The sequence below is a fragment of the Barbus barbus genome (genome assembly GCF_936440315.1).
Source record: "Barbus barbus genome assembly, chromosome: 45".
NCBI classification, from domain to species: Eukaryota; Metazoa; Chordata; class Actinopteri; order Cypriniformes; family Cyprinidae; genus Barbus; species Barbus barbus.
In genome coordinates, this window is record NC_136723.1 from 18687080 (window position 1) to 18699593 (window position 12514).

Here is a 12514-nt window from a genome sequence, read left to right on the forward strand (position 1 = left end):
TGGTACAACTAAAAATTCAGTATTAAAAATAAAAATTCATATAAATTAATAAGAATTTATGTAGTACAAATAACATCTTAAAATAATAGTAAGAAGAATAATAATATTATTATTATTTGCCAAGGTGTGAAGAATATAAACAAAAACAGTGTGTGGGGTACAATTATAATTTTGTTTTTTTTAAATAAAAAGAATATAAATTATTATTATATATTTTATAACAACAGCAAAATAATAATAATAATAACTATTTTATTTTTTATCATTATTGTTATCATCATCATCAATTGTGTATTGTGTAATAATAACAGTAACAATAACTTTATTATTATTAATGTGTGGCGTATATAAATAAACACAGTGTAGGGTACAAATAAAAATTCAATACTAATACTACTACTATTAATATAACAATATATTGTATAGTTATTATTGTTGTTGTTATCAGCCAAAGTGTGAAGTGTATATAATAATAATAATAATATTATTGGCAAAATGTAGTGTACAACCAAACTACCTAACTATATTGTATCCCACAATGCAGTGTGTTTGACCTGACTTTCCTGTGTAGCAAAAGAACAAGGATATCAACAAGGAAATGTTCAAAAAATTGGGTTAAAAATATGAAATAGCAAGTAGTGGTTATATAGAGATGAATATAATTTTATCTGTTCTTCTCGTACAGGATCGGGCCACAGCAGGCAGTAACATCGCCGTCTGCCGGCAGGCTCAGACCAAGCTGGAGGTCTGTCTTTACATGTTCCTGTGGAGTCCAGACATGGAGGCAGTTCTGGTGGCCATGTCCTGTTTCCGCTACCTGTGTGAGGAGGCAGACATCCGCTGCAGTGCAGAAGACATCCCTGTGCAGTCCCTTCTGCCAAATTACAACACGTTCATGGAGTTTGCATCTGTCAGTAATATGATGATTACAGGTCCGTCTGATAAACTAGTTTGAATGCACGGATTCAGACACGCACCTCTGTTTTTTGAGATTTGTGAGTGATGTTGCAGGTTCCTCTAGAGGGGAGCACAGTTTTTGTAAGTTCTCTGATTTTTCTAGGTCGTTCGGCTCTACAGAAGAGAGTAATGGCTTTGCTTCGGAGGATTGAGTTGCCCACCCCGGGAAACACAGAGGTCAGAGTTCACACATTTACACCATTAATGCTGTTAGACAGTAGTAGACTCATTCTGGTTGGTTGACGAAAACATTTGCATTGTCCTGGTTGTGTGCCATTGTATTATCCAACATAATTGTTTTGAATCGGTGCCTTTTAGAATATGCAAAACTTAATTTGTTTTTCAAACTATGTGGTTGGATTTCACTGTTCAGTACTTGTGTTGCTGTTTTTATTGTTTGTGTAAAAAAATCTACTTTTTGGTCTCTAATTTGAAGATAACATGTATGACGGGTTTTAACAGCTCTGTTTGGTCATTTCAGGCCTGGGAGGACACACATGCCAAATGGGAACATGCAACCAAATTAATTTTAAGCCACCCGAAAACGAAACTAGAAGACAGTCAGGTCAGTCACGCTACAGTAGAAAATAGATTTTTGTCTACATGTGGGTGATTCTTCAGTTTAAGGAACATTTCTGTACATTAGGCTAATTTGTAACAAAAATGCTTTAAAATCATTATTTTATTAACATTCTTCTTATTATTAGTTTAGAAAATATATAATAATTTTTTAATATTGTATTATTATATTTCTTTAGATACATTTGACTAATTTATAGTGTTGAAATGTAACATTTAGCTCTTTGTAATTTCTCCCAAGAACATTTAAAGAATAGTTTGTAGTTGTTTTTTTAACAAATCGGTTATAATTTGAGAATCATTTAAAAATTCAGTTTAATTCAAACTGTCTTTTTTTTTTTAGTTTAAGTTTAAACACACACACACACAAATATGTTTTGGAAACCCACCAAAATAAAAGCTTGCTGATTTTAGGTTTAAAAATATAAAAAAAATCATATAAAAAGTATAAAAAATAGAAAAATGAAAACATGACATGTTGGCTGTATTCCATAAATCCCGTGTCTCATCTCTCAGGAATGGATCAATATGACAGGCTTCCTGTGTGCGTTGGGCGGCGTGTGTTTGCAGCAGAGGAACACGTCTGCTCTGGCCACCTACAGTCCTCCCATGGGCACCCTGAACGATCGCAAGGGCTCCATGGTGTCCATGGCCTCGTGTGAAGGGAACCCAGAGACACCCCTGAGCAGGTTTCTGGACCGTCTTCTGTCGCTGATGGTGTGCAATCATGAGAAGGGCCATCAGATCCGCACTAACATCAAAGACCTGGTGGGGCTGGAGCTCTGTCCAGCGCTCTATCCCATGCTGTTCAACAAACTCAAAAGCAGCATCAGCAGATTTTTTGATGCCCAGGGCCCGGTGAGACAGCTAGCCACAGTGTATATGTACAGTGGAAGTCTTGTGATCTTTATAAGCTGGTTGGACGTCACATGCATCAAATGTCATAGGTACTTATGTCTCTGTGCTCATATGTTTAGGTGTCAATTAATGAGACCAACACACAATTTGTGGAGCAGACCATTGCCATCATGAAGAACCTTCTGGACAACCATACGGAAGGAAGCTCAGAGCATCTGGGTCAAGCCAGCATTGAGACTATGATGCTTAACCTGGTCAGGTAAGTCATTTGTTTGCTTATTATAATCAGCTTTGCTGTGAAGATCATTCTCTAAATGAATGTTTCAGGTTACATTCTTTCCAGTCTTTCATCTTTTACTAAAGAGCAATTTGAGAAACTTCTCCAGGGCTCAGCAGTACAGTTTTTATTTCTGCTTGCCTGGTCATACCAGAAGTTCACATTTCTGCTGTAGTATAATTTTATACAATTATACTATTCAAAAGTTTGTAAAAATGTATTTTATGCTCACCAAGACTGCATTTATTTGATCAACTATATATTAAAAGAGTAATATTGTGAAATATTATTACAGTTTAAAACAACCGTTTTTGTTTTATTTTTCCAGAAAAGTGTTTTTTTTTTTAAGGATTCTTTGGGGAATAGGATGTTATAAAATAAAGTTAAATATAAGTCACTTGTAACATTGTAAATGTCTTTACTGTCAGCTTGCTCAATTTAATTAATCTTTGTGGAATACACACATATATATATATATATATATATATATATATATATATATATATATATATATATATGTGTGTGTGTGTGTGTGTGTATTGTTAAAATGCTATAAAAAGTAAAAAAAGAAAAAAGAAAAAAATTATATATATAATATGACCTAACATTAAAAGAAATTGGAGAAGCCATTGACTCTATGAAATCAGGAAAAGCTGCAAGCCCAGATGGGCTTCCTATAGAAATCTATAAAACATTTAAAGAAAAGTTGCTAACTCCTTTATGGAAATGATAGTAGAGACGTATCATCAAGATATTTTGCCTGCATCAATGAGAGGAGCTTTAATTACATTATTACCAAAACCAGGAAAAACTAACACAAAGTGTGAAAATATGCGGCCAATTAGCTTGTTAAATTCAGACACAAAAATATTAAATAAAGTTATGGCTAAGAGGTTAGAAGATACATTATTAAATTTAATAGGAGAGGATCAAAATGGTTTTATACAACGTAGGCAAGGATTTCACAATGTTCGAAGAGTCCTAAATATTCTTTATGAACCGAGGGATGAACGAGATACTGCTCTACTATCATTGGACGCCGAAAAGGCCTTCGATCGGGTTGAATGGTCTTATTTGTTTGATTTATTGGTCAGATTTGGTTTTGGTTAAAGGTACTGTAGGTGGGTTAGATTACTTTAATAGTTCTACAGCAGAAGTGTTGAAAAATAATATTGTTTCAAAATATCAAGAGGGTGTAGACAAGGTTCTCCCCTTTCTCCTCTTCTTTTTGCCATCTCTCATCGAGCCTTTTGCAATGGTAGTAAACAAACGTGGAATTAACAGGCATTAAGATTGGACAAAAAAAAAAAAAAAAAAGATTGGACAAATAGAACATAAAATTGCGTTATTCATTGATGTCATTCTTTTCTTAAAGCATCTTGATACATCAATACCTGCTTTATTAGATCTTATCGGTACATTTGGAAAAGTTTCTGGATACAAAATTAACAATTCTAAAAGTTCTATTCTATATCTAAATGAGATTGACAGACAGCAACCTAGTAATTGTGTTGCAATCTTCAATATAGTTGACCATTTTACATATTTGGGTATAAAAATCGTACCAAAACTAAGAGATGATGTGCAAGTAAATTATGATCCACTTCTTGAAAGTGTCAGTAGCTCTATAGAAAGATGGATGTCCTTAACCATATCTTTAATTGGTCGAATAAATATTTAGAAAATTAATATTTTTCCAAAATGTTTGTATTTATTCCAGAGCATTCCTCTGCCTCCCCCTAAACATCTATTCCAACGACTTAAAAAAAATGTTCACTAAATTTATTTAGAATAACAGATGAAGTATTTACAAATAAGAAATTGTATCCTCAAATCACAAAATAATTCCCTCGATATGCCACCATTGTCTTTTTTGGAAAAAGAAGTGACAAGAAATTGTTTTAGTAAAGGTTTAATTTCTTCATTATATAATATGCTGGTGTCAGTATCAAAGGACTCTTCAAACTGTAAATTGGAAGCTTGGAGATCGGATCTTAAGGACGATATTCAGATGGAGGACTGGATGGAAGCATTCAAGGAAGCTCAATCATGAAGACAGGCAGACTAAGGACATGGATGTTATCAGAATTATCCTATATCTGTCATTTGTTGCAATTTTGACAAAACATAATCTGTTACCTTTATCGCTGATTTCTTTGTGCTTAAACCATAAGTACTTGTGTGCTTGTTTGTGTGTAATAGGTATGTGCATATTCTTGGCAACACGATTCATGCCATCCAGATCAAAACCAAACTGTGCCAGCTGGTAGAGGTCATGATGGAGCACAGAGATGACCTCTCTTTCTGCCAAGAGATGAAGTTCAGGTACAACATAGCCTTGCTGTCGTCCTGCTCTTTATTCGATTAGATTATCTGCAATGTTTTATTCCTGCTCTGGAGATGCATCAGATTTGTGTGTATCAGGAATAAGATGGTGGAGTATCTGACAGACTGGGTGATGGGAACATCCAACCAGGCAGCTGATGATGATGTGAAATGCCTCACAAGGTAACATCCTCGTGAACCCAGTATTTTCATTCCGATGGCATCATTAATACTCTAGTTTACTGAGCAACCTCCATTGGACTTTTGTTTTTAAAACCTGAAGTTTGTATGTGCAATACAAATCAAAAAATGGCTTTTAGTGGTTAATTTATTATTATAATTTTTTTTACTATAAGCTGTATGGTTTTGATTGACAGGGATCTGGATCAGGCGAGTATGGAAGCAGTGGTGTCTCTTCTGGCCGGCCTGCCCCTTCAGCCAGAGGAGGGGGACGGTGTGGAGCTGATGGAGGCCAAATCTCAGCTCTTCCTAAAGTAAGACTCTCAAGTTCCATATTAAAGAAAAGAACATATCCAAATATGAGCTTTTATTGTTAAATACGATTGCCGTTATTATTGAATTTCATTAGTCCCAGTTATGATTTATGCGTGGCTGTTCACGGAAAAGTGAGCAAGACATGACAGTTACAATATCATGATTATGGTTAAATAAGAAAAACGACATCTAACCAAATTAGGCTACATTTATTTTCATATTAAATATCTCAACACACCAGTAGATATGATGATAGACATTAAGCACAACTTGTGTAGATTTATTTAGTATAAAGGCTTGACTGCTTCCTTTGGTGTATATTTGTATACTTTTACCATCTAATTAATCTCTGCATGTGTTTCTTTTGTGTCGCTAAACATTTGCCTCACTAAGTTTAAATTATGTCTGCGCCTTTCTTTGGCCTTCGCTCTGGGAGGGATCTGTTGATTCTGCTAAATTTTAATTAAAACTGAAACTAAACTAAATAAAAACTAAAAAATGTATTCACAAAATAACTAAACTAAAAATATTAATGAAACTAATAAAAACTAAACTGAATTTTATAGCAAATTTGAAAATGATATTAAAATAAAACAAATGTAAAAACCTTGGTCCGGTCATGGAGTTTGTACATTACTTTGCCCCTGCTGTCCTCCACAGGTACTTCACTCTGTTCATGAACTTGCTGAACGATTGCAGTGAGGTGGAGGACGAGGGTCAGCAGGTGGCTGGACGCAAGCGAGGGATGTCAAGGCGGTTAGCATCATTAAGGCACTGCACCGTCTTGGCCATGTCCAAACTGCTCAACGCCAACGTGGACAGCGGCCTTATGCACTCTATTGGTGAGAGAATCGAACCATAAACCTCTCAAATAACACTTTAAATAATCATTTATTGAATTTTATTTTAGATAATAATTTTAATAAAAAAAAAATATATTTTATTTATTTGTATGTATTTTTTTATTATTATCAATTTTACATTTCATTTCTTTTACTCATCAAACCCTTTAACTCTGTCATAAATAAAACTTATTCTTCTGGAGAAGTTATGACTTTCTGTGACAAATCTTTAACACCAGATATAGTAATATATTCAATAATATTATCAATTCAACGCTAGGACCGAATTAAGCTGGATAATGACACTAATGTTGTAACAGCGACACTGTTATTGAACTGAATTGAATCAACATTGAGCTGAATAATAATTCTTGTATATCTGTAGAGCTGCTTATATCTGTTTCATTTGAACCTTGCAACATTAACACTTATTTTCCTGTGAAGCTGCTTTGACACAATCGAATGTGACTTGACTTTCTCATGCATTTAATCAAAGTTTGCGAGTCTGCCGCTCTCTTGCAGGGCTGGGCTATCATAAGGACCTTCAGACCAGGGCTACATTCTTGGAGGTCCTCACTAAGATCCTGCAGCAGGGGACAGAGTTTGACACGCTAGCAGAGACCGCGCTGGCCGATCGCTTTGAGAGGCTTGTGGAACTTGTCACAATGATGGGGGATCAGGGGGAGTTACCTATCGCCATGGCGTTGGCCAATGTGGTCCCTTGTTCTCAGTGGGTGGGTACTTTGTATTTTTTTTTTTTTTTGTATGGTGTACAAGATGAGTAATTAATTAATTCAGCTGTAATTGTACCATATTGTATAGTCATAATTCAAACAATGTTATTCCAAATTCTGTATGCAACATACTGTATATTTTTATATATTTTAATACACATTTTTAAAAACTTTGAAATGTAACATTGAAAATCTCTCGAGCTTGAGAATCTCCTATTGATGTAAAATAATAGAATGTTTGCAAGTCAAAATCTAACATGATTATTTGCATACTGATTTGCCCAATTATATTTTTCTTTCCTTAGGCTGATTTACATATTAATTGTGTTTTGGTCTTTTTTTCCTTACTTCATCATATATATATATATATATATATATATATATATATATATATATATATATATATATATATATATATATATATATATATATATATATATATATATATATATATATATATATATAATACATGATATACATCATATATGTATAATTTATTTAATTGTTTATAATTTTTATCTAGAACAGTTGTTCTCAACCGAGTATTGATATATTAAATTATAAATTAAGCAGTCAATTTTGTGATTGAAAATGTTTCAAGAAATATATTATCTTCAATATACTTTTTCAGGGGGAAGAAAAGTGATTTTTATCTTGATTTTTTTTTTTTTTTTTTTTTTTTTTTTTAGCATTTTTATTTAGAGTACAGTTAGATTATTATAATATAGTATTTGTTTTTCATTTAAATACTTTTAAGTCACCCTGCATCCCCCTTTGAAAGTTTGCTGAGGTGTCTGGTTAAGAACGTCCGACCTGGCAAACACTGTTTTAATACAATTTGCAAGCACTTGCTTTACCTCCACAAAATGCAAAACAATTTTTTTCCCTTTATTAAATGATTTTAACTTTTTTTTTAAAAGTATTATTGATAATATAGAAAATGCATTATTATTGACCATTATTACTCACCATTTTATTTTGAAAATGTCTTCAAAGTTTCTTTGCACATTGTAAGCCTAAAGAAGGTCAAATGACTGAAACGTTGCAAATAAAATTTTGATATGCAAGTTTGAGTAGTGTGTGGAATTTATATTGAACTTTGGTCTTTTCAGGATGAACTGGCACGTGTTCTGGTAACTCTCTTTGATTCGAGGCATCTCCTTTATCAGCTTCTGTGGAATATGTTCTCTAAGGAGGTGGAGTTGGCAGATTCCATGCAAACACTGTTCCGTGGCAACAGCCTGGCCAGTAAAATCATGACGTTCTGCTTTAAGGTGCTTCTACGATTCCCCTGGCGTGCACTGAAGTCAAATGAACATTCAAAGAGGCAAATGATCCCGATTAAGTTTAGCTGTGAATTTCCCTCTTGGGAACTCATGGAAACTCTTTTTTTCAGGTGTACGGGGCCACGTATCTGCAGAAGCTGTTGGAGCCGTTGCTCAGGACAGTGATCACGAGCACTGAGTGGCAGATGCTGAGCTTTGAGGTGGATCCCACCAGGTATCTGTCCAAATGAACCTTTAAATCAGTCATTCGCAACTGGAATGTCGGTGCAAATTCACCTTTCACTTGATAAAAGCTAGGCAAATTAAGAAGAAGCATCATGGACAGATTGCAAAACATGCTGTCATCCCAAAATCATGAACAAAACGCAAAGTAAAAGAGAATTGAACCCAGACTAATTTAAATAGAGGTTCAATTGGCATGGTGGTGGTTGAGGAGATCCCCCCCCCCCTCCCCTTCTATGTAAAGCGCTTTGAGTACCCAGAAAAGTGCTATATAAATGTAACTAATTATTATTATGAGGATAAACTGGTTTTCACTGACCACATTGTGTTCTGTGTGGTTAATAAAGATAAATGTGGTTCATTTCTTGCATTTCAGTTGGTGTTTAGAAATCAAGGTATTTTCCTACTCAGCCTGCGTCAACGTATTAATAATTCATTGTGATGTAAATATAGTTTAATGTTTGATTGACTCTCTTAGTGCTGTGTTGTTTCAACAGTGTTGCATTATCTATGAAATACAGCAAACATGCCTATGTGGTGTTCAAATTCTGGTTGGAGATGATGATTCGCTTGTGTTCTTCCTGCAGACTTGAGACCGGTGAGAATTTGGAGGAGAACCAGCGCAATCTTTTACGGATGACCGGTCGCTTCTTTCAGGCCATAATCAGCTCATCTGGCGAGTTTCCGCCTCAGCTCCGTAGCGTCTGTCACTGTCTCTTTCAGGTGAGGTTGAAGAAATCTCTGAGGTGATTCCTTGGTGTGCAAAGAGGCCTGAGTTTGTGTGATGATATTACTAATGTCAAATATGCTTCAGTTTTGCTATGGAGACTGATTGTTTAATAGAACAATTTAAAGCCAACAAAAAAATCTAAATTTACGTTCTGGTCTTATTTGTGCACAATTTATCAAAAAGCTCATAAAAATGACCTTTGTGATGTAATTAGATGCAATAGCTTATTCCAAATGCAAATTTGATGTTAGTTCCTGTGTATATGAAGAGAAGGCCACATAGACTCTGCACTGAACAAATTTGTGTAAATAGTTCATAAAACCATTCTTAGATTTCTGCCTTAAAGTGTGATCATTTACAAAAGGATGGTTTTACAAATGATTTATAAAGAAATGAATTCTTTGTTTCCCGAATGAGGTCAGTTGCTTTAGAAAATTAGCAGCAAATCAGCATATTAAAATGATTTCTGAAGGAACATGTGACGCTGAAGACTGGAGTAATGGCTGCTGAAAATTCAGTTTGCCATCACAGGAATAAATTACATTTTTTAAATATATTAAAATAGAAAACAGTTATTTTGAACTGTTCTAAATTATTATTATTTTTTTTTTATATTACAGTTTTACTGTATTTTTGATCAAATAAATGCAGCCTTGGTGAGCATAAGAGACTCCAAACCTTTCCATGGCCTAAATAGGTAGAAAACGTGTGCGTGTGTGTGTGTTAGCTTGTGCCATGACTTGTTTGTGCTCATTTCTGTTCTGTAGGCTACTTGTCACTCTCTCCTGTCTAAAGCATCTGTCAAAGACAGAAAGGAAGTGAGGAAAGCAGTAAGTGTGAATGGCGGACGTATCTGCTTCCTGTCTCGATCCACTCTTGTGCACCTCTGGCCTGCATTACTGTCATTACATCAAATCATGTCTACTAATTTCCTGATTTTTGGCAAGCTGAAGCTTTCACTGAATGTACTTCTTAGCACCAGCACCAGGAAAAAACAACAAACTGTGTAGCTCCGGCCATCATCTTTGCATGAGCCGTCACTCTCAGGACTGAGGGTTGGAAATGATCAGGGCATTGAATGCAGTGGTGCATTGTGGGTAACGCAATTTGGTAACGAACTTTGCCCTTTTTGAATGCCAGAATGATTTTATACTTAACTGTTCAGCCTGAAACGTTTATTCTGAGTAAAACTGTGGTGCCATTTTAAATGCTTTGCTGTTCCCTTTTTTCTTCTCTAACACTTTTAAAGGTCACTGGTGAAGACCTCCGCCATCATTGGACTGTTTAACGGCTTCAAATTGCTTTCTACAATTTAACTCTGAAGCCTCTGGTGCCATTTCGTTCAGATAGTTCCCTCACAGAATCTCATGTTATCTAGTTACTCAACAGATATCGCCATATGATCAATTATACCTCCAATATTTGAGAATTTAGCATGATCTGACCTGAAAATATTCAGATATATTAATGTTATTATGAATTTTGGTTCTGAATTTGGAACTGTCCTAATGAAATAGCATCACGTTACCTCAGCCATAAAATCCTCCTTTCACGTTCCTGTGTATTTCTGTGTTTTGGGTTTAGGTGGTTAGCCAGCGTTTCCCACAGAACAGTATTGGAGCTGTAGGTAGTGCCATGTTTCTGCGTTTCGTGAACCCGGCTATAGTTTCTCCATATGAGGCTGGGATTCTCGACAAAAAGCCTCCACCCAGGATAGAAAGGGGCCTTAAACTCATGTCAAAGGTGAGAGTTTTTGGCATAGGGATGAGATTAATACTTATTTTATAAAAGTTGTATATGCTGAAAAACCAACTTATGTTGGCCAAGTTGGTTTTTGCTGCTTCGTTGCTGGTCCAGAACGGTCTACCAGGTCCATGATCTGGAAAGCCAATAGATCAACTATCTAGCAGGGTTTATTTAATCAATAAGCCACTATAATTGTAGCAATAATTCCTAAAACGAATTCATAGTTGTAAAATCACTGTAGTGCATGGCCTTGAGTGTTTTATTGCAAAAATGGCAGCTTGATGATAGAAAATATATTATGAAAGATTATTATCAGTGTAAATGGAAAGATTTGGAGTTTTCTGCTTTATGCCGACTCATATTTCATTTGTCATCTGTCCTTAGATCCTGCAAAGTATTGCCAACCATGTTTTGTTCACAAAAGAGGAACACATGAGGCCGTTTAATGACTTTGTGAAGAGTAATTTTGATGCAGCCAGAAGGTAAAGCAATTCGCCATCTTCAGGATTTAGATCCCGCCACCAGCTAGTTTAAACTTTGGGTTTTCTTCTAGATTTTTCCTGGACATCGCCTCTGACTGCCCGGCAAGTGACTCTCTCAACCACAGCCTGTCCTTCATTAGTGATGGCAATGTTTTGGCCCTGCACAGGCTGCTGTGGAACAACCAAGAGAAAATTGGCCAGTATTTGTCTAGTAACAGGTGAGCAGGTCTGTGAAAGACTTGTGTTATCATCCAGCTCATGTGGTCCGTATCAGAGAGACTGTTATTGGAAGTGCAAATGCAGTTTCTGTTCTTGGGATTAGATTCTTGGAATTCTGCTCATTCAAATCTCTATGCTTGTTTGGGAACTGATTTGCATTTTTTACTTTCCCTTCTCAACTTGTTTCTCTCTGATCTGATTGTATTGGTAAAACACTGTCTTTAAGGGACTGCTGTTTAGTTGTAAACATTATCATCGTCCATCACTTTGACTGACTGGGTTGTAAATTTTTTGTCATCCTTTATATTTATCCTACAGTAAAATATTGTGATGCAAGCACACATTTTTTGATGATTCTCAAATACTCAGTAAAGTTTCCGTTAATGAGAGAATATTTTTCCAAACTTCAGGGATCATAAAGCAGTTGGAAGGAGGCCCTTTGATAAGATGGCTACCCTGCTTGCTTACCTGGGTCCCCCAGAGCACAAACCTGTTGCAGATACTCATTGGTCCAGCATGAATCTCACCAGCTCCAAATTTGAGGAGTTTATGACAAGGTAGAAAAGGCTGCACTGTATATTTTATTATAGTTTCCCACTATGCATGGTATTTTTGTCTACTTTTCCAATAAAAAAAAATCTAAACATTCTTGTAACAGGTAAAATACTACTTGTCAGTTTGAATTATTTTTATTTTTCTATCAATTTTATTCTTATTTTAAGCAGAAGCTACACTTTTACCTTGCAGTTCATAACTGTTTTT

General features: G+C 35.2%; 1 protein-coding gene across 1 annotated transcript in view; it reads left to right on the forward strand.

The window, feature by feature from the left end:
- The first annotated feature begins 780 nt into the window (after window positions 1–780).
- Window positions 781–12514, forward strand: part of LOC306864347 (neurofibromin) — a 42062-nt gene continuing 30328 nt past the window's right edge. Inside the window, exons 1-18 of the mRNA XM_079408331.1 lie at window positions 781–910; window positions 1061–1134; window positions 1439–1522; window positions 2053–2394; window positions 2514–2653; window positions 4874–4996; window positions 5096–5179; window positions 5374–5490; window positions 6152–6333; window positions 6856–7067; window positions 8180–8341; window positions 8464–8567; window positions 9163–9298; window positions 10073–10135; window positions 10890–11048; window positions 11436–11533; window positions 11605–11751; window positions 12163–12309. Coding sequence (XP_079264457.1) covers window positions 1087–1134; window positions 1439–1522; window positions 2053–2394; window positions 2514–2653; window positions 4874–4996; window positions 5096–5179; window positions 5374–5490; window positions 6152–6333; window positions 6856–7067; window positions 8180–8341; window positions 8464–8567; window positions 9163–9298; window positions 10073–10135; window positions 10890–11048; window positions 11436–11533; window positions 11605–11751; window positions 12163–12309 — 2348 coding nt within the window. The 5' untranslated portion in view covers window positions 781–910; window positions 1061–1086. The remainder of the gene's footprint in view (window positions 911–1060; window positions 1135–1438; window positions 1523–2052; window positions 2395–2513; window positions 2654–4873; window positions 4997–5095; window positions 5180–5373; window positions 5491–6151; window positions 6334–6855; window positions 7068–8179; window positions 8342–8463; window positions 8568–9162; window positions 9299–10072; window positions 10136–10889; window positions 11049–11435; window positions 11534–11604; window positions 11752–12162; window positions 12310–12514) is intronic.